This window comes from Pongo pygmaeus, chromosome 11 (assembly GCF_028885625.2).
Source record: "Pongo pygmaeus isolate AG05252 chromosome 11, NHGRI_mPonPyg2-v2.0_pri, whole genome shotgun sequence".
Taxonomy (NCBI): domain Eukaryota; kingdom Metazoa; phylum Chordata; class Mammalia; order Primates; family Hominidae; genus Pongo; species Pongo pygmaeus.
Genome location: NC_072384.2, coordinates 67,576,070 through 67,598,725, shown reverse-complemented (window position 1 = coordinate 67,598,725; position 22,656 = coordinate 67,576,070). Strand labels below are relative to the sequence as shown.

The 22,656-nt window shown below is 39.4% G+C and overlaps 1 protein-coding gene across 1 annotated transcript in view; it reads left to right on the top strand.

The window, feature by feature from the left end:
- STK39 (serine/threonine kinase 39) overlaps nucleotides 1-22,656 on the top strand; it is a 300,737-nt gene that overhangs the window by 222,158 nt on the left and 55,923 nt on the right. Inside the window, exons 15-16 of the mRNA XM_054477384.2 lie at nucleotides 15,895-15,947; nucleotides 20,281-20,349. Of these exons, the coding sequence (XP_054333359.1) occupies nucleotides 15,895-15,947; nucleotides 20,281-20,349 (122 nt within the window). The remainder of the gene's footprint in view (nucleotides 1-15,894; nucleotides 15,948-20,280; nucleotides 20,350-22,656) is intronic.

Here is a 22,656-nt window from a genome sequence, read left to right as displayed (position 1 = left end):
TAAGAGGTCAGGAAAGATAAATTAGTCTTAAAAACTTGTCAGAAGTCAATGGTTTAGGTAAAGGACAGTCATTGAAGAAACCATTATGAAGGAAATTGTTGGGTGTATCTTTTTCATTAGTTATTCTTAGGTATGGAAAACACATTACCCCCACAGTCTTGTTAAGTCCTTAACTTGGTGGTACAGTTACACCCCTGGGAGTTGCTTGTTCAACATTCTCAAAGAACAAGTTTTTCAAATCATCCAAATGTGAGTTATGGCTCTAATCATACAGATTCCATGACTCGTACACAAAAATCAACTTTATTATTTGATAATCACACGGCATGTGTTTAAACACTGAGGAAAATGTTTCGAGCGTTTGAAATAAGATTATGTATTATACCCATCTGCTTTTAAGTCTTGTCCTTGGATATGTCCTTCATGGTGGAGTTGACATTGCACCATTGAAGACTATACTTCATGAATAAGCCCAAGGGTTTTTCTACTTTGGCAAACTTCAGGTGCTTGGAAATTTCCAATTAGGGTGGGTGGTATCTATGCCAAGTGATTGATTTCATTTTATTTACTTTATTTGGAACTGTTGAAGGGATGATTTCTTCCCAAACCATTGTAATAATGAGTGGTATAAGTTAGTGTTCCAGAGGCTGAGAACAAATTTAGTTTTTACCAAAGGGACAAACGTTGACTTTTAAATATTTGTCAGAATCAGATAGTATATTAGTTTGCTGGGGCTGCCTTAACAAAGAACCACAAACTGGGTCGATTAAACAATAGGAGTTTATTTTCTCATAGTTCTGGCGCCTAGAAGTCTAAGATGAAGGTGCCCAAAGGTTTAGCTTCTCCTGAAGTCTCTGTCTATGGCTTGTAGAAGGCCTTCTTGCTGTTCTTATGTGATCTTTCCTCTGTGCGGGCACATGTCTGTGTCCTAATCTCTTCTTATAATGACACCTGTCCTGTTGGATTAGGGCCTACCCTAGTGATCTCACTTAACTTTAATTACCTCTTTGAAGACCCGGTCCGCGAATACGGTCACATTCTGAGGTACTGGCTGTTAGGCTTTCAACATGAATCTGAACTGTGTGTTCAGCCCATAACAAATGAGAATGGAAAAGGCTTCATGTGGTGGCCACTTTTCAGGACCACTCTGTGTTATAATAAGAGTTGTGCAGGCAGAACAGCAGTGGGGCTTAAGAAGGGGCATCTATTGCGGCACTGTTCACAATAGCAAAGACTTGGAACCAACCCAAATGTCCAACAATGATAGACTGGATTAAGAAAATGTGGCACATATACACCATGGAATACTATGCAGCCATAAAAAATGATGAGTTCATGTCCTTTGTAGGGACATGGATGAAATTGGAAATCATCATTCTCAGTAAACTATCACAAGGACAAAAAACCAAACACCGCATGTTCTCACTCATAGATGGGAATTGAACAATGAGAACACATGGACACAGGAAGGGAAACATCACACTCTGGGGACTGTTGTGGGGTGGGGGTGGGGGAGGGATAGCATTAGGAGATATACCTAATGCTAAATGACGAGTTAATGGGTGCAGCACACCAGCATGGCACATGTATACGTATGTAACTAACCTGCACATTGTGCACATGTACCCTAAAACTTAAAGTATAATAATAATAATTAAAAAAAAAAAAAAAAGGGGCATCCCTGGGAAGCAGATAAGGCTGAACTTCAGATTTCCCTTCTCTCACTTGAGGGAATCTTCGGATTTAAAAAGAAAATAGATTTTGTAAAAAACTGACCTGGAAACAGTGTCAGGTATTTGTCGTCTCTTTAAATACTGTCATGCAAATCATACCCCTTCTGGTACCCTTGCCCTTCTGGGAGATGTCACCCTAAAAGGGGCTTTCTAATCTCTGCTCTCAGCTTTCAGGCACCCACCCCGCTCTTCTCCAGGGCAGGCCAGAGGAGTTTCAGTCCTGTGAGTGTTAGTCATTGGAGAACCACGTAACCCCAGCCTCCAAAAACAAGCAGATGCATTTTTTTTTTCTTTTTGCCTTGAGAGAATCTTTGGATTTTTGGTTTGTTTAGATGTTCTGCATGAAAAGTCCTGTCCTCATCCAGTCTCCTGGCAAGTGTGCCCTGATGTATTCTTGTGCATGGATGTTTCCTTCTGATATACATTAACAACCTAGCAAATGCCTAGGAACAATGTTATTTTCTGTGCAACTATATATAAATATTATTTATAAATAATCATTTGCTGAAGTAATTTCAGAAAAGTTGAGCTTGAGGATTTATAGTGGCTTTGCCCAAGAGTCATTCATCCTAGACTGTAAATGCAGTTACTTACAGGCCTTTTACCTGAAGTGGATCAAAAGGGGAAATACTTGTTCCATCTCATTCATCATTAAATTTAATTATCTTGCAATACCACCTGTGGAAAAGTAGGGGGATTCTGCTTACATTTCTACCCTGGAGGACACTGGCATTAACACTTCTTATTAATTAGTTCTTCACATGGTTTTTTCCTTTGATGAGTGATCATTTTCCTTTTAAATTTGCTAATCTTTAATATAATTTCCCCTGGATTTGATTACACATATACATTAATAGTAAAATTACAGGAATAGGAAAATTAAAGTATGCTTTTATTTCTGTGATTTCTTGGCTAAAGTTTAAAGAATATATTGTCTGCTCACTTTATATTTTTTGTGATTTATGCTGGTTCTCTATGGCTAACTCACTTGATTAGTCACACACAATCTTCAAAATTTTTAAGCAAAAAAAATTACTTCTTCCCTATTCTGAAGCAACAAAATTGGGAGATTATTATTATTATTTTGAGACGGAGTCTTGCTCTGTCGCCCAGGCTAGAGTGCAGTGGCTGGATTTCGGCTCACTGCAAGCTCCGCCTCCCAGATTCATGACATTCTCCTGCCTCAGCCTTCCGAGTAGCTGGGACTATCGGCACCCGCCACCACACCCGGCTAATTTTTTGTATTTTTTAGTAGAGACGGGGTTTCACCGTGTTAGCCAGGATGGTCTCGATCTCCCGACCTCGTGATCCACCCACCTCGGCCTCCCAAAGTGCTTGGATTACAGGCATGAGCCACCGCACCCTGCCCAAAATTGGGAGATTTAGCTGAGTACATGTCCAAGGTGTTGGCCAGACACAGAGCTTCCTTTGGAAGTTGCCACATCCTGCAACCCACTCTCTTAGGTGTTAGCCACCAGCTTTCCAAGAGAGGACGTAAGCCAGTCTCCTGCATGTTCATGGCAGAATGTTACTTCTGCTTCCTACAGATGGTTTAGCTAAGGGGAAAGATCTATGTCTAATCAGTACATAGACTTTCAGACCCCTTCAAATACCCATCGGGGAAAGCAGTCATGAAATCGCCCTTTGTAGCACTTGACAAGACACTTTTGGGGCCTCAGGAAGAAGTGTGTATAGGCCATCCATTTCTCCAGGTTCTTTGAGCTCCCTCTGTTGAGGTAAATCATCAGTAAACAATGTACTTCCGATGTATTATTTCAGCTCCCAGCAGAAAAGCCATCACTCAGGCAAGATTTAATATTGCGCCTTCAGCACCTGGGAGAAAAAAACTTTAATCATTTGCACCATATGGTTGAAGACATTTATAGGAAAAAAGTTTCTGTCTTTTGTAACATAAGGTGAAGACATTACTCAGTGTCCCTTATAAAGGGTCTTCCATAATAAAATTTTCCTTGAAATTAATGCCAAGATAAACAAAATCTGCTTTGCATGTTTCTTTTTTGATGAAGTTAGAACTATACTATGCAACAGTTTCCCTTTTCTGCCGTAGTTTCAGGCAAATAAAGCTAAATCCAGTGCTCAGTTGGAGTAACTGACATCTCAAGTATGTACTAATGTCTCTTTCTGCATTCCTTTTAATTAATTTCTATTATTTTTAATAACAAAATGTTCAGTTATATATTTAGTTTAATTTTGAAACTATTTAACATCCTTCTTGCGAGAATTAAACCAAATAACTAGTTGGCAAAAACCATAATTGTCCTTAATAGTTAGTTTGTAACAGTTTGTACCTTAAAGATATAAACTTCTATTGTCTTAAAAATGTATTTATCTCAGAATGTACCAATGTGTACAGCTCCACCCACCTCGCCATATACTGTTCAGTTTATATAAATATACCTACTAAGACATGATGTCTGGGTCCCAAATGGACACATATTAGGTTCATGTCTTATAGATGCCTTTACATTCCTGTTATAAAGGACTTAGCGTGTCGGTTTGGGAGCCTCATGCGTGGGAGAGAGGTATACATCACAGAGACAATGATGAGTCTGTGAGTTCTCTACAGTAAAACCCACCACAACCTAAACTTAAAGGCACAAATAATGTTAACGAAGGCTGGTCCTATATCAGTTGATTGAAAAGATCAGTGACCTACAGAGACCCTTACATAGTAAGCATGATTAACATTTTTTCCTGCTACAAAAAAAGTGTGAACTTTGACCAGACTATCATGTTTCTGCTCCTACCTGCCATTAACATGAGTCTAGTTTTTATATGATTACTCCTTTTCCCCTTTGCCCCATAGGCAAAAATAAGTTCAATAAACATATTCACTAGACATCCTAAATGCTGAAAAGAACTGCTTGCTACATGTGACATTATAGTTCCATAATCTTGACAGGAAGCAGCACCCTTACACAATGACCTGTTCTCTCCTGATTTACTATAGCTGGGATGTAACACAAGTGACTTTGTGCTGTGTAGGTGAAACATTCTTAAAATTTTATGTGTTCAGCTCTGAAGTAAATATGACAAAATATTATCATTTTTAAAATTCTGGTTGGTAGGCACATGTGTATTCATTGTGTTACTCTTTGCACATTCCTGTATGTTGAAATGTTTTTCATAATTTTTGAAACTATTATATAATAGAGAAAAAAAAAAGAGTCCACCATGGTTGTTTAGGTTGCAGAGTGGGTAAGGTTAGGGAGAGGAAACAGCCATGCCCTTCACCTGGCAGGCATGGAGATTTTCCAGAGGATTCTGTCAGAGAAAATCATCTTAACTTAGTTTGGATTACTTCTAGATGAAAACTCTTTTTCGTAGCTAGGGAAGAAGTCTGTTATTTATATTTCTGCATGCGATTTATTCATGTGTCAGCCCTGGACTGATTATTAGAGATCTCTCTATGAAAGGCTGACATGTGCACTGCTAGTGTCAGTGTCAGCTGTGTGAAATCCTATGCAGCCAGACTGTTTGCTCCCTGCAGGCTGCAAACCTAAAAGGGTCCTTCAGGCTGTCAGGTAGCCAGCGGGAACTGTCAGAGTCTCAAGCCTGAGGTTCCAGTTGCAGAAGAACCTGCAGTCAACCAGTGTGTGAGGCCAAATTCTTTAAAATATATAGAGATATCTTATTTGAAGAAAACCTTGTGCGTGTTTGTGTATGTGTGTGTGCTCATGCACACACGTGTGCATGTACGTGTGTGTACATATGTGTGTATGTGTACATGCATGTATGTATATCACTTAGTCACTGCTTTTGTTGTTGTTAAAGGGAACAGTGTGACTTCTGATATATTTGACATTGATTTGGGGCTGTGTGATGCTGCATGGCTTGATGTAGACTAGAATTCCAGATGCTACTAACTACATTTTCTAGGCCAAGGGCATATTTCTGCATGTGTGGAGGTGCATGCTGAAAGGAATTTTCACTTTTTAGAAGACTCACTGATCCAAAAGACACTTTTGCAGTAAGTTAAATGTAAGGGCAAGGGTTTGGAGGGGAGGGGAAAGTATGTGGTTCAATTATTCTCACAGCTTTGGAGCGTATGGCCCGTGGTAGCTGGAGATACACACATCCAGGAGAGCTTTGATTTCGGGCAAGGCTGTGGGCCACAGGGCTGATAGGTTCAGCAGTGGTTCTCAACCTTTAGAGCCACAGATAGAGGGCACAAACTGTTTCCTTTCCCCTACCTTACCCACCCTCCAACCTCAACAAACTTAGTGATTCTTTTTTCCTCTAGTATATAATAGTTTCAAAAATTATAAAAAACGTTTCGACATACAGGAATGTGCAAAGAGTAATAAATGCACATGTATCTACCATCTAGAATTTTGTGTGTGTGTGTAGAGACCAGATCTCACCGTGTGTCCCAGGCTGGTCTCAAACTCCTGGGTTCAAGTGATCTTCCCTCCTCAGCTTCTCAAAGTGCTGAGATTACAGGCGTGAGCCAGTGGGCCTGACCTAGAATGTGTTAAATGGTAACATTCTGTCATATTGACTACAGAGCTGATTATATAAATTTTAATTTCTGCCATCATATCAATCATGGAAAACACTTTCCCATCTATAGTGCCTCTCACTGCATGCAGCAATTCTTGAGTGCAGTTATACCCCTGAGTGCAGGGGTATAACTGGGGGAAAAGTCTTCCTTTTAGAGATTGCACCTCCCCTCACCCTGCCTGCAGTTTGAGAGCCATCAGTCTAGAATAAAGAGCAGTGGTCTAGAGGTCCTGAGTCCCAGGTTCTGTTGTCATTTCTGCCGTTAATGGCTCCTGGCACAAACCTGACACCTAGTAGGTGATCAATAATGATTTATGGAGAATGGCATGAATTAACCAACTGTGTTATCTTAGGCAAGCCACTGAATCTCCTCGGCTTCAGTTTCTTCACCTGAAGAATCAGAGAAATGGATTAGGTGACCTCTAAGGCCTCTTTCCGTTGTAAAATTGTGTGATTCTGTGATTGGACCTTTACCTCAGAGGAAGATTAATTTGACAGGAGTGTGAAGGATGCATCAGAGTGAGAGCCAAGAGAGGGGAATACACCTTTCTCTGAATTAGTTCAAGATTTCCTTCGCTACTAGTATTTTTTAAGCACTTACTTACGTTGTTTTTCCCTGTAGTTTACATAGACTGACCATCATTTTCTGCAAAGATCGTAAACTTGTTAAGGACTGGAACTATGACTTTTTTTCCCTATTTCTATGTGCCTCAAAATATAAGGCCTAATAATGGCTTATAGCAGTAGCACAGAGTTCATACAGTGTTTTCACACAGCTTGTTAAATCTGCGAGGGAAGCATTGTTTCCCCTTTTTACTGCAGAGGAAACAATGTTGGAGAGGTGAAGTGGCTTACTGAATGTCGTTGCTGGTAAGTGGATCAACTCCAAATTGGGCTCAGCTGACCAGTCTTCAATTCCCGATGGAGTCTCCAGTTCTGACGTAGGAAGGCCCCGGGATGAGCAGGGACACTGCTTCAGAGCAGCCGTCAGCCTGGCCACAGGAAGCTGCACCTTTCACTTCGTGGCTCTTTTATTTCTGGCCTTCGTCTGTCGGTTCCTTCTGTGTATCCTCATATTGCCTAATCTTTTCAGTCTCATTAAGTACAACAATTTTCCCTGAGGGCTGCACATTCATCTGCCAAGGACTATTCCCTGAATAGCAGCTCCCTCAACCTTTTACAGCCCTTTTTCCTTCTGTTGTATGTCTTCAGCCTTAGCAAAAGCCATGTATACGTGCGTATATGTGAGTGCATGTGAAATACTCTTTACTTATTCAGTTATTTCTTCTCATCTGTGGTAGATGATGGTGGCCTCACCTTGGTCAGTAGCAGTGAAGTTTGAGAGAAACGGATGATATGAGAACTCTTACAGAGGTATAACCTACAGGTCTTGATAGTGGGCCATCACCATCATTTACTGCCATAAGGAGCTAAGGAAGGGAAATGTATCTGAGAGGAACAGTGATACATTCCATTTTGGAGATGCTGTGCCTTTTGGTGTCTTTTTGGACATTGCATTGAGAGATACCATACAGGTAGTTGATAATGAATTTTCAGCTCTGGGGCAGTACCTGAGATTGAGTTATGGATTTGGAATTAATCATCAAGGGAGAGAATGAGAAGGGGAAATGGTGAGGGATGGAACATTAACATTGAAGAGACAGCCATACAGAGGTAGAGGAGTGTTTGGGGCACACAGAGAAAGGGCAGCTGGGGGACTGGAGGAGACCAGAAGGAGATGGTGTTACAGAAGCCAGGGAGAGGCACTTTATAAAAGCCAGACTTGTAAACTCCGCATTCATTCATCTATTCAACAAATACTATCTGTGTACCCAGTAGGCAGGTAAGGGATGTGCACTGGTGAAGATAATGGGTAGAATTTTTTAAAGTTTCAGCTTTGGTTCAGCTCTGTTGTTCAGACTGTGATTTTGGATCTATTCTTTATCCTTTCTAAGCCTCAGTTTCCTTGTCTCTAAAATAATAGAGGATAAGAGCAGTTCCTGCTTTAAGAGTTGCTTTGAGTTTGGAAGGAGATAACATATGTAAAACATCAAGCATGTCCCAGCAGGTAGGAGATGCTGTTGTCTTAGTCCATTCGTGCTGATACAACAAAATACCATAGACTGGCTAATTTGTAATGACCAGCAATGTATTGGCTCTTGGTTCTGGAGGCTGGGAAGTGTAAAGTTGAGGGCTGCACCATCTTAAGGTCTTCTTGCTCTGTCATCCCATGGCAGAAGGGCAAAGAGAGGGTGAGAGAGAGCAAAAGATTAAACTCATAGCCTCAAGCACTTTTAGAATTGGCATTAATCCATTTGTGAGGGTGGCGCCCTCATGACCTAAACACCTCTCATTAGGCCCTACCTCCCAACACAGTCACATCAGGGATGAAGTTTCCAGCACATCCTTTTGGGGGGAGACATTCAAACCATAGCGGCTATGAATTATTATTTCCCTCTCTCACAGTTGAGGAAACAGGTTACAGAAGGCCAAATAAGTAGTTTGTGGTTTTGAACTCAGATCCCCATCTGCACGGGTCACATTATCTCCTCATCCTGCCCCAGGCGGCCTCCTCGTGTGAAGCAGAAGTATCTGCCCAGCTCACTGGGAGCCACAGTCCATCCATTTCTTCTCCTAAGACTGTGGGGATGGGCTCTGGTTTGGTGTCCAGAGTAGGACAAGAGGCAAGCTGAACTGAAAATGATGTTCTGACCAATTCCTGGCTCAGCCTGTTTAAAAGGTCCCCATCCTACTCCTGATAGTGGGGAGATAGTCCAGGAATTGAGTGTGTGGGTATCCCTTTGAAATTCCCTGGACACTAACAGCTGCACCTTCACCTGGAATTTCAGGTAAAAGTAAGGAAGAAGAGGGCTGTTGATGAGAAATCCTCTGCTGCGTAGGAGGGAGCAGCTGCTCCTGGGTCCCTGGGAAACACTATCCCTGGCACTCTTACAGAGACCCTTGGTGGTGTTGCCAACCTCAAAGCTCGGGGAAATAGTTGCCTTTCATCTTCATTTGAGAGCATCCCTGCAGTGGAGGGTATACAATGCCAGTGACACTTACTGTTTCTGATGCTCTTTGACAATGAGTGGCCTTTGGATTTCTACCGCTTTAATCACATCTGGGTCTTAGAGTGTGAGTGCCCTCATACTGCTGCTGGCATGGGCTAAGAGACAATAATGTGAAGCTGAAGGATGCAGATAATTCTGAGCTGGCATTTTGGCTTTGGAGCCCTCCAGGAGCAATAACTCTGTCAGATTGTCCTGACATGGTACATTAAGAGGTGCAGATAAAAGCTACATCCTGTAAAATATATACTTCAATCGCACCGGCCTTCTGCACCTCCACCACTGGGAAGGGATGGGTGTCCGTTCGTGTTCTGCATTACCAGCCTCTTAGCCAGCTGCCTCGTTTGATTGTTCATTGTGTCACTTGAAGATGAACTGAAAGAACAAGAAGAAAAACTTTATGCATGCCAATCTGTATCTCTGAACTTCTAACGTTAAATAGACATAGCAAAAAAAAAAAAAAAAAAAAAAGTTTGTCAGCACTGAACATCAATTACTAAACATTTTTTTAAAGTCAGGCTGGGCATGGTGGCTCACACCTGTAGTCCCAGCACTTTGGGATCCTGAGGTAGGGGGAATCACTTGAGTCCAGAGTTCAACACCAGCCTCAGCAACATAGCAAGACCCTTGTCTCTACAACAAATTAAAAAATTAGTCAGGTATGGTGGCACATGCCCATAGTTCAAGCTGTTCAGGAGGCTGAGGAAGGAGGATTGCTTGAGCCCGAGAGTTCAAGGCTGCAGTGAGCAACAAGTGTGCCACTGTACTACCTGGGCAACCAAGTGAGCCCTTGTCTCTAAAAAAATCCAAAAAATGAAAAAAATGAATTTCAGTTTTATAAGTTTATGAATTGTATTTTCTTTTCGTTAGGTTTCTGTGGCTTTATTTTTCTTTCCCATGATTAATTTCTCCCATGCCTTCAGTCTGTGGGTCTGTGTATCATTTATTTGACTCTTTTTAGTAGATCCTTAAAAAGAACTCTGAAGTTTACCATTTCAGAAAACTTCACCCCCATAAATCGGTTTGTTTATTACTATCAGCAGAAGTTATATTTTATATTTTCCCTCACTAATGAATGGTAATAGACTGAATCTGGCCCACACATTAGTGTGAACATTTTAAAATTAGTATCAACAATTAAAACAATGGAACGTCACATAAAATTTCAAATTTCTTTTTTCTCTGACAAATCCGAATATTGAGCAACATTGAATCCAATCCTGTCTGGCCATAACCTGCAGGCACTAAATAGTGGTTGTCCCCTTTAGATGGGGAAGAAGCTTTCCAGCTGGCACAGTCCCCACATCTCCCTGTTTATTAATACATTCTGATTTATTCAAAGTTCCTGCAATAGTGCTTACAAGTGGTGGGTAAGAGCATAAATGGGTGCAACTTAAATGAAGGGGAATTTCATAATATGTGTCAAATTACAAATGCATATATCCTTTGACCAAGCAATTCACCTCTAGACATTTATTTTTATACTCATATTTATGCAAAATGACCTAAGAATAAGGTTACTTATTGAAGCACTGTTAACAATAGTGAAAGATTGGAAACAATCTGTTCATAGAATGGGAACTGGTGAAAAAAGGCTATAGCATCCCAGAGAAAACTATGTAGTTATAAAGTAAAGAATGAGAAAACTCTCTACAAACTAACATGGAGAAATTCCAAGATGGTATTATGTTAAAAGAGAGGCAAGATACAGAACAGTGGATTATACTATGCTATCATTTGTATTCAATATATATGTATATTTGCTAGTACATGCATAAAACGTATGCACCAAATTCATAAAACACTGATTGCCCCTGGAAGGGCAACCAGGTAGTTGGGTGACAGGAGTGAGAGGGCCAATTTTCACAGAATATTTAATGCCCTATTGTACCTTTTAATTTTTAAGCCATATGATTGTATCACCTACTTAAAAAAAAATAAATGTCCTTTCTGAGTTCTGTATGTATTTGCATTTTCAGTGCAATGAGCTATAAGAGGCTATACCTTACCAAATTTAAGAGTTTTTATTTTAGGATTAAAAGTTTAATAAAAATTATCTAAGGCAGCCGAGTGTTGAAACTGTTACTCTCAAGTTTTTATCATTTCCTCTATAAAGTTGCTCAGACTTAGTTTCTGGCCTTAAATCATACCTATTTTCAGTTTCCCTGAAATCAAGAGTGTCCTGTGCCATATCAATTAAAGTAAATGTACTTTCAATTAAAGGTGTTAAGTATGAGTCTGAAAAGATTAATTCTTTGTAAAAGGATGACCTTCAGTAGTTAGCTCCAATTAGGCATTTTTCCAACTATATTTCATCTTGATGGGACAAGTCTACTACTCACAGTCAATCACTGTGATCTTTTCAAAGGCGAGTATTTTAGGTTCAGAGTCATAAAAGAAGGACTTGACTATGCAGCCTCCGTAACTTGAACCACAGGTGATACAGACAGAGATTATGGGTGTTGGATATTACTTTTTGTGTTATTAATATTTGAAGCATCGGGATATGCGTAATGATATTCTGGGTACAGTTCTTACACCTCTCTTCTCATGACCTTACTAGAATAAATTTATTTAAATAAGACTGATGGAAAGGAAGAGAGGAAATGAACAATGACACAAATTAATGTCCAACCAAATTCCTCATTTTTTTCCTGTCATTTTATTATTAAATACATTATAAATACTTGCTTTCCTCATGGTTGTTTTCTTATTGGACTACTTTAGTTTGAAGTGAATCATTGCTCATATACAGCACACAAAACCAAGACTATTAAGGAAATGAATGCTTGGTGGTTGTTTTATGAGAACATGCAAAATCTTGGGGAATAATATTGCTTTCTCTTAAAAGTTAAAGGAATTGAGCATTTCTGTTTGTATTTGGTACCTTCAGTATGGAATTGTTGGCCTTCACTCTGCCATTCATTAAATTTGTAAACTTAGAGAAGCCGTTGAACACAATCATGGAAAATATGGAAAACAAATAATACCTCTTTGCATATCTCAAAGGTTAATTATTGGAATTAAGTGAGAGTATATATGATATATAATAAATGATTATTTATATTTATAATATATAAATATATTTATTTATAATCTCATTTATATATAATATATACACATATATGTATATTATGTGTACATACATATGTGTGTATGTGTATACATTTATATATTAGTGTTACTTAAAATGTAGTCCAGTGCCCCTGGGAGTCCTTGAGACCCTTTCAGGGAGCCCATGAGGTCAAAACTATTTTTATAATAGTATCAAGAAATTACTTGCCTTTTTCACTCTTTCACACATATTCAGTGGAATTTTTCAATTCCTGTCTCTGTAACATTTGACATGGCAACAGATTGCAGAAACAATTGTAAGATTCGAGCTATCCTAAGCCTGATATTACAGAGGTTTACAAAAATGTGAAGCAATGGACTCTTTTTCACTGACTTGTTTTCATTTTGAAAAGGAAAGTAATTTTTCATATAAAATTTATGTTGACATATAATGGGATTGTCATTTTCAAATTAATAAATTTTTTTAAATTGTCCATTTTAATTTCTAGTATAGTAAACTTTGATAGATAGAGTCCACATAAACAAAATCTCTTTAGGGGTCCTCAATACTTTTTAAGAACATAAAAGTGTCCTATGACCAAAAAGTTTGAGAGCTGCTAATATATATGAAAGCACTATGTAAATGTGCAGTGGTGACATTGGTAGTTTATTAAGAAACTTTGCCAGGCACAGTGGCTTACGCCTGGAATCCTAACACTTTGGGAGGCTGAGGCAGGCGGATCACTTGAGGTCAGGAGTTCAAGACCAGCCTGGCCAACATGGTGAAACCCTGTCTCTACTAAAAATACAAAAAATTAGCTGGGCGTCGTGGCACATTCCTGTAGTCCCAGCTGCTCGGGAGGCTGAGGCAGGAAAGTTGCTAGAACCCGGGAGGCAGAGGTTGCAGTGAGCCAAGATCTTGCCACTGCATTCCAGCCTGGGAGACAGGCGACAGAGCAAGACTCCATCTCAAAAAAATAAATAAATAAAAAGAAAGTTTAAGCTATTTAAACAATGCAGCATGCAAACCATCCTCCCACTGCAGGCACTGTTGTGAATGGTACACTCCACCTCCAGGGCAGGGTTCTTTAGTCTGGGGTCCAACATGATTTCTAAATCCTCTGTAGTTATCTACAATTTTGTGCATGAGTTATGTGCAGTAATCCCTCCATATCTTTGCAAGGGTACGTTTCGAAACCACTGTGGATAACTGGAGCCAAAGATAGCACTGAACCATCTATGCAGTATGTTTTTCCCTATATATACGTACTTATGATAAAGCTTAATTTATAAATTAGGCACAGTGAGAGATTAACAACAAGAACTAATAATAAAATAGAACAATTACAACAATATAGTGGCATAAAGGGTATGTGAATGTGGTCTCTCTCTCTCAGAATATTTTATTGTACTGACATGGGTAACCGAAACCATGGAACATGAAACCACGGATAAAGGGGGACTGCTGTATCTACTTTCTTTTAGGGTGAGGATCCACAGTTTTCACAGTTTTCAGATTTCCACAGGTCCTAAAAGAAGCACAGTTATAGGAACTGCTGCAGTCCCTGGTCCCATTTGAGCGCTGAGGGGAGCAGTGATAAAGTCAAGGTTGGGGAAACCTCAAGGGAGATGCAAAGTTCAAGGTCCAAGGCTCTCGCATCTGGGTGTGGGCTTGGACGTGTCTTGAGTTATTGGCCCTTTACCTCTCCCTGTTTTGTTTATGGAAAGGTGTGAGACTTGGGCTGGCTTTCTAGACACTGAGGAAAAGGGCATTCTTTCAGCAAGTGCCATGCCCTGTGCATCCTTGTGGGCCTCCTCGCTCTTAGTGTGGTTGGATGTGGGAGGACATAAAGAACCAAAGTCAGGCTGTGGACCAAAAAGGGCCCAGAGACCAGCTTCATTGTGGTTTGGGCACAGTTCACAGAGACCAGGAGGTTTTACACAGAGCTTTAGAGTACGAATGCTCAGTTTCCCGGCTGTCAGGCCATCTCTGACTCTGTCTTAGACACTTTCAGAGGCTCAGCTAATACTAGTTCATATTTCCTACTGCAATTTCTTTCTTTCTTTCTTTCTTTCTTTTTTTTTTTTAAATGAGACGAACTCTTGCTCTGCCACCCAAGCTGTAATGCAGTGGTGTGATTTTGGCTAACTGCAATACCTCCCGGGTTCCAGTTCTCCTGCCTCAGCCTCCTGAGTAGCTGGGATTACAGGGATGTGCCACCACTCCCGGGTAATTCTTGGACTTTTAGTAGAGATGGGGTTTCACATGTTGGCCAGGCTGGTCTCGAACTCCTAACCTCCAGTGATCCATCTGCCTCAGCCTCTCAAAGTGCTGAGATTACAGGCGTGAGCCACCGTGCCCGGCTTCTACTGCAATTTCTTAAGATGTTTTTATTAACCTTAATTCTAGCATCTGTTGATACTTATAATATTTTAGTGTTCTTACAAGAATTTGAAACTATTCTAATTATAGCTCATTGCCCCTTATTATCATTTCTTAAAATTAATTTGAATGGAAAACTTGTGTCTCAGATATTTATGTATTTCATATCTCCCCAGTGCCATTTAATTTTTAAATTGCATATACATGTACATTTTTCAGTTTTATGTAAGCCTTTACATTTACTTGAAGTTTTATGTATTCATGGGGCAAAATGTTGCAAAATTACCCACTGAATATATAAAACTTTTAAATTTAGATAAAATTTTAAACTACCAAATGCATACCTTTTTCTTGGTGTTATGCTACATGATTTAATGTGTAGTGCTTCTTGAATTCTGTCACTGAGACCGTCTTCCCTGTTTGTTTCACTTTTAAAAATGATTTAATAAAATAGTATTTTTCAAGAAAAAATATGAAAAATGCAATGGATATCATTTATTTTAGACTAAAGGCTTCTGAAATTTTTAATGAAATTATATTGGCCGGGTGTGGTGGCTCATGCCTGTAATCCCAGCACTTTGGGAGGCCGAGGCTGGGGGGATCACCAGGTCGGGAGTTTGGGACCAGCCTGACCAACATGGAGAAACCCCATCTCTACTAAAAATACAAAAAATTAGCCCGACATGGTGGCACATGCCTGTAATTCCAGCTACTCGGGAGGCTGAGGCAGGAGAATAGCTTGAACTTGGGAGACGGAGGTTGTAGTGAGATCGCACCATTGTACTCCAGCCTGGGCAACAAGAGCAAAACTCTGTCTCAAAAAAAAAAAAAAAAAAAAAAAAAATTATATTTAAGGTTTCCTGTTTAGTGCAGATTTTATAAAATGAACATTTTGTTTTTGGAATTTTGTGATATAAGCATGTTTATATAAGGTAAATTCAATCAAATTAAACAAATCTCTTCATTATTACTGTCATAACTATCTTTTCCAGTTAACAAAATACTTGGAGGTAACCTCAAACTGTAAAATGTTATCCACATGTTAGTAGCATCTTGTGAAAATCTGAATACATGTAGTTCGACTAAACTCTGCTTCCCTAGACTTTAATGTATTATATGTTATGTATTTCAGAAACTCCAGAAAGGAACTTAATGACATACGATTTGAGTTTACTCCAGGAAGAGGTAAGTTTTAATTGAAGTTATTATTTTATTGCCTCAAAGAGCATTGCAGAAATTGATTACAAGCATGTGGTTATAATCTGCTATTTAAAACTGCTTTGTTTAATAGTGAAGGAAGGAAGGAAGGAGAGATAGATAGAAGGAAGGACTTTTGATACTTCTAAGGATTCCAAACCAAACCACAGCTGACTACGTGAATCTCAGTGACACATGCAACACAGTATACATACCAATATAAGTTAGATATATTAGCTCAACCATGAAAATAAGTATTGCTATGGTAATGCAGGCCCTAAAGGAAATGATGATGCATGTAATGAGAAGCATACCACAGTCCTAATGAGGGTTGAGCAGCAGTGGGATCATACAAAAAGGTAACATACTTTGCTTCTGTGATCTCAGCTCAGATTATGTGAAGCCTCTATTGGGGAGTGTTTACTAAAATTTTGAAAACTCTGAAGTACAAGAACTTTCTAGCTTGATAGCTGGTCCATCAGTAAACCCTTTGACCCCCTCTGCGGTTATTACCTGCAGGAAGACAAACTCAGATGTCCACAGAAGCCAAAGTGAATGGTGAGCACTTCAGGAAACTGGAGGATTTCCTATCTAATTTCACTCATGTTCAGTAGTGTTTTTTTGTTTTGTTTTGTTTTTTTAACAAAGGCCACCAGCCAAACAAAATATTCCTGGGCATTACTTGGCCATAGGCTCACTGGTCCCTGATTGCTAGTCTTCTGTAAATGCAAAGATTTCAGGATCCCTGGTATATTTGAATTAAACTAAAATAGAAGTATCTTTTAAAAATAAATGTACAGGCCAGGCACAGTGGCTCACACCTGTAATCCCAGCACTTTTGAGAGGCTGAGGTGGGTGGATCACTTGAGGCTAGGAGTGTGAGATCAGCCTGGCCAACATGGTGAAACCCCATATCTATTAAAAATACAAAAACTAGCCGGGTGTGGTGGTGCACAGCTGTAGTCCCAGCTACTTGGGAGGCTGAGGCAAGAGAATTACTTGAACCTGGGAGGCAGAGGGTGCATTGAGTCAAGATTGTGCCACTGCAATCCAACCCGGGTGACAGAGTGAGACTTTGTCTCAATAAATGGACATAAGGCCCTGATGGATTTGCTAATTTATCTTTCTTTCTGGAGGTATCCATCTTTGACAATTTAGAGTTGGTTTATGAAATTGTACAGCACCAGCTAGTATTGTCAAAAAGCTATCTATGTTGTTATAATATAAAAATATTGACCAGGCCATGCTGTGATAAAATCTAGTAATTATATAATAAATGTTTCAAGTACAGCAAGTAGAAAGAACAGATTCTTATTTTAAGATTGTTTCTTTTCATCTGATTGTTTAAAATTGACTATGGCAATGAAAATCAATTTTAATTTTAAGAAGTAACAAAGAAGTGAATATGAGCTCAGAACTTTTGTGGGTAACATGGCCCTGTCAGCATTACTAGGCCATTGGCACTGGCTTTTGCAGCTGCTTTTGCCACATTTAGATTAACAGTCCCTGCTTCTGTTGCACAGACAGAACCCATGGCATTGTCTGCCTAATGACAGCCGGCCTTCACTGGGCGGCAGAGCACAGGCCCATTATTAAAGAAAGCAATGTGCATATATCGCTGCACCTCTGTGACTATTGGTGCTGTCTGTATTCTAGACTTTGCTTACAGTAAATCTGTGTGCAGTTCACATGCATTATGCTTGTGCTGTATATACACGTGAATAAATATATATGGCACAAAATGTATAACGTAAAATATTCTCTTTCCTCACTTGAGGACAAGCCCTTTGTGTTTAGTGTGCCCCATGGGCTCTGGAAACCAGAAATTAATACATGAATATTTATCCTGTTTAGGCACCAGGGATGTTAAACAGCTTAAAGAAAAATAGATTACTAATGAAACATGAAATAAGTTATTTCACACTTCTGTTCTAAACTATTACTAGTATCTTACTTACATGCATACAAAATAATTGCCTAATGGCACACACGCAGATATGGAATATTTCCCATTTGGATCAGCCAGCGGTACCTGTTTGCCATTTTGGTATGACTCATCTGGTGCCCAGGAGTCCTGAAAACAGTAGGACATGCTGTATACTTTAATCATTTGGGAATGTCAATCATTTTGGTACTGTTTTAGTGCTATCCCTCAATGCAGCTTTGATTATTTCATTTTTGGCTACATTCTGTGATTATAGCTCCTTACTTAAGTGTAAGATCTTACTGATACTTTAGAAATGATGGGTAACACATCCAGATGCTTTAGCAGATGACCAATCAGTAGAAATATAATGAATGACTACCTGCTATCTTCTCAGTGCCTACTAGGTGTTAGGCTCTTTAATTCAATTCACTTATTTCCCTAAAGATTTGGGTAACATCCAGGAAGATGCCAGTTATGAGGCTGAGTGTTCTAGCAGCTTCAGAAAGCTAAATCATGTTCAGAGTAGAGCCTCTTATTATGCTACCCTAACTTCCATTATTATGGGATCATTTTATCGTGAAGAGACTTTATAAGGTGTTTTTTTTTATTATTTTTTTCTTTTCTTTTTTAAAAAATAGACAGGGTTTCACTCTGTCACCCTGACTGGAGCTCACTGCAGCCTTGACCTCCCAGGCTCAAGTGATCCTTCCACCCAGCCTCCCAAGTAGCTGGGACCACAGGTACATGCCACCACGCCCAGCTAATTTTTTACGCTTTGTAGAGACGGCATCTCCCTATGTTGCCCAGACTGGTCTGTAACTCCTGGGCTTAAGCAATCATCTTGCCTTGGCCTCCTAAAGTGCTGGAATTACAGATATGAGCCATTGCACTGGGCCAAGGTGTTTTTTGTACTGCTGGCAAAAAGGGCAAAGCCTAAGACAAGCTCATCTTACATGGAACTTTATAGTTTAGTAAGATTCCTATATATTTCTTTGCCATTTACTTCATTTTATTCCATTTCATTATGACTTCATTATGAAATGGAATCAGTAAAATGGCAGAATACCACAGTTTCTCTGGAAGTATAAAGTGTAAGGTGTGTTTCAAATGATCTTTGGCTGCTGCATCATCATCATAGTTACCATTTATTGAGTATTTACTATGTGTCAGACACTGGGCAAGCTCTTTAAACCCCAATAATTGTGAAACAGAAATGTACCTGCAGCTGCACACTCACATGTATATACACACATGCAAACACATATACAAACACACACACATACACCCACACACACACACACACCAGCCCACTTACACAGTCACCACACCTGAAGCACAGATGAAGTAAGGAAACGCAGTTCATGTTTAGGGCAGCTTTTGGTGTCACAAACCGCAATTTCGTTTAGATGCTCATTTGATTTAGCAGCTGTACTTTCAGGTGCCCCCTGACTTTGGAAGACATTTCTGTCAAACCCCCATCTAGAGTGTTACAGCCTCTGAGCCAGTTTCTTCTTATCAAGCTACAATTCTAAGTATTTGTGAGACTATCTCAAGTCCCTGGGGACCAAGTCAGCTCTCTTGAACCAAGTCAGCTCCCTTGTAAAAACATGGGGGCTTGTAACAGTTCTTCTGAGCATTGCAATTTATCAATTTCTCTTTACAAAGCCTTCAGATAGAAGATTACAGTGTTATCATGTTCATTCGTAACCTTTCAATTAAGTAATTCCAGTTGTATTCACTTGCCGCAGCCTCTTTAGTTCCATCCTTATGAGACTGCGAACTCCTGTCACTTATCATTGAGAAAGTACGGTATTTTATTCAACCACATTTTTCTAAGACAATGAATCTGTTGCTATCAAATGATCAATGTCATGTTAAAGGAGTTTCTTAATAGCATACATTTAAATAGCTCATCTTAATAGTCCAACAAGCTCATAGGCTGTTTGTACAAAATACAAGGTTATATCAGATGCTACCCATTCAACCTTTGCTGTAAATTCACTCCATAGCTACTAATGATAGAAAAGGATTGATGATGGTGGGTAGGGTTAACCTTGGCAGGAAAGAAAAGCAGTGTCATAGGGAACAGTTATAACTTCTGGAGGTGTATTTGAAGATTAATTTAGATAGTAGCCAGAGGGCACAAGTTTTTTAGTTCACCAAAAATAGAAAAAATAATTTTGCATAACTTCTGTTGAATAAATAGCAAGATGCAAATGGCACATGGCAAAATGTATTTCATGTTGCTTCTGATTTTCTCCTTATAGAGTCTGAATTGTTGAATTAAAACTCATGGGTGATTTTAGTAAATGAAAAATATGTATTTTACATTGTACTGGGTTGTTGATTTTTATGTTGTGGTTACTAATACATATTCATTTCACATTTGGACAGATACAGCAGATGGTGTATCTCAGGAGCTCTTCTCTGCTGGCTTGGTGGATGGTCATGATGTAGTTATAGGTAAATTGTTTTTTAATATGCACTGTCATTTTGTTGGTATATAAAATGGAAATGTGTTTGGAAGCAAAAGTGTTCATTAAGAAATAATTCACTCTGAATATTTGAAGAATTCTTCTTGAATTCTTTTATGTAGAAGTATATTTAAGAATCATATCTGGACGGGCGCCATGGCTCATGCCTATAATCCCAGCACTTTGGGAGGCCAAGGTGGGTGGATCACCTGAGGTCAGGAGTTAGAGACTGGCATGGCCTATTTGGTGAAACCCTGCCTCTACTAAAAATACAAAATTAGCCAGGCATGGATGGTGTACGCCCGTAATCTCAGCTACTCGGGAAGCTGAGGCAGGAGAATCGCTGGAACCTGGGAGGCAGAGGTTGCAGTGAGCCGAGATCACGCCGTTGCACAACAAAAGCGAAACTCCGGCTCAAAAAAAAAAAATCATATTTAATTTTCTTTTTTTCAAAAGCTCTTAATGTAATCCTGTCTCATGTGTCTGGACATGATTTATCCAATGAGGAGCCTCATTTATTGGAAATGTAACAAAGAACTCAGAAGACCCAAAAGTCCATGATGTAACAAAAATAAGATGCTATAAATTCTGTGCACTAAAGCATAGGAACCTCTGAGACCCTTACTCAGAGTTTCTATATTCTCTTTTTGGACACAGTTCTAATAAACTTAGAATTCATTTTTTCAGCCCTCAGCAATATTCTTTATAAAATCTCAGGTTTGGATGGGAACTTAAAGATCATTCAGGCCAGTTCTTTCACTGTATAGATAAGGAAATGAATTCCTAAAGAGGTTCAGTGGTGTGTCTGGAACCATGCAGCTGGGTTGTGGCAGAACGATTTCACTTTGAAACTGTGGGTCTTTCTACCTCCTTTAGAATCATAAAATAGCTGCATGGAGATAGGGGAGCCTGCTCAACACAGGCCTGCTGATAGGAGCAAGCAACCACCCATAGACCTCCTGACAAAGCAAAGGAGGCAGAAAAGCTCTAAGAGGCAGACATAGCCGTCTGAGAAAATGTGTAGCCTGGTTCCACCTAGGGTGAGGATGAATAGCTCCATGCTCTTCAGCAAATTCTGACTTTATAGAGATTTTATGATGTATTACTGTATAATCATAATAACCCTAACTAATCAAGATTAGTTAGCGTATTAATAATTATATTAATATATTATATTAACTCTAATAACGTATTACTTAGGGGAATATATATTATAATAATGCCTTATTAAAAAATATTCAAATCAAAACTGATTTTTGAAATGACATGCTCCCCTTAAATGATATGGTTTATGTTTGTTTTTGTTTTTTTGAGACAGGGTCTCACACTGTCACCCAGGCTGGAGTGCAGTGGTGTAATCTCAGCCCAGTGCAACCTCCGCCTCCTGAGTCTAAGCAATTCTCGTGCCTCAGCCTCCCAAGTAGCTTGGGACTACAGGAGCGTGCCACCATGCCCGGCTAATTTTTTATTTTTAGTAGAGACAGGGTTTTGCCATGTTGACCAGGCTGGTTTCGAACTCTTGACCTCAAGTGATGCGCCTGCCTTGGCCTCCCAGAGTGCTGAGATTACAGGCATGAGCCACCGCTCCCAGATACAAAGATACCTTTATAATTAGAAAAAAAAATAATAGAAAAAAATAGGTTTTTTCCTATTGATTATATATACATCAAGTGTACACATTGATTTTCACGATGAAGCTCCAACTCCTTTGCCAAGTGGCTCCATACATGAGGGGACACAGACATATTTTAAAGGAAAGTGACTTAACGTGCATTTATGTGGTGTGAGTTGTATTCCCTTATATATCTTGTCTTTCACATTTTCCTTTACAATCTTGTGAGGTTTAAGGCCAGCTAAGTTCTCACCTAAGTTTTCTAATCAAATGTGAGAGGGAAGCTGAGAAAAAGGATTGATTCAACTTTGGTGTCTACTTTAAATTCCGTCTAAGAATTCATTATGTTCATCTACCAATTCCTTGATGAAGATGAACACTCTCCTTCATTAGAAAACATAAGTACACACTTTTGTGTCTTAGTTTACCAGAAGAAATAGAACAGTTAATTAATGGCTAGATCAGGAGACCCTGCAAAATATATTTTCCTTGAAGAGAGCTATGGTCCATATGCTAAGCATCCAGAATAGAAAATTAATCAGCAAGTGAAAATAATAATCAAAAACTTCTTTGAAACACCTACTAATGTCTCCTATTGGGCAAGAAGCCAAGGATCAGATTGTTCTTTTATTGGAGTTCATCCTGGCAGGTGGCTAGGAACACAGAAAATAAGAGAGCTTCATG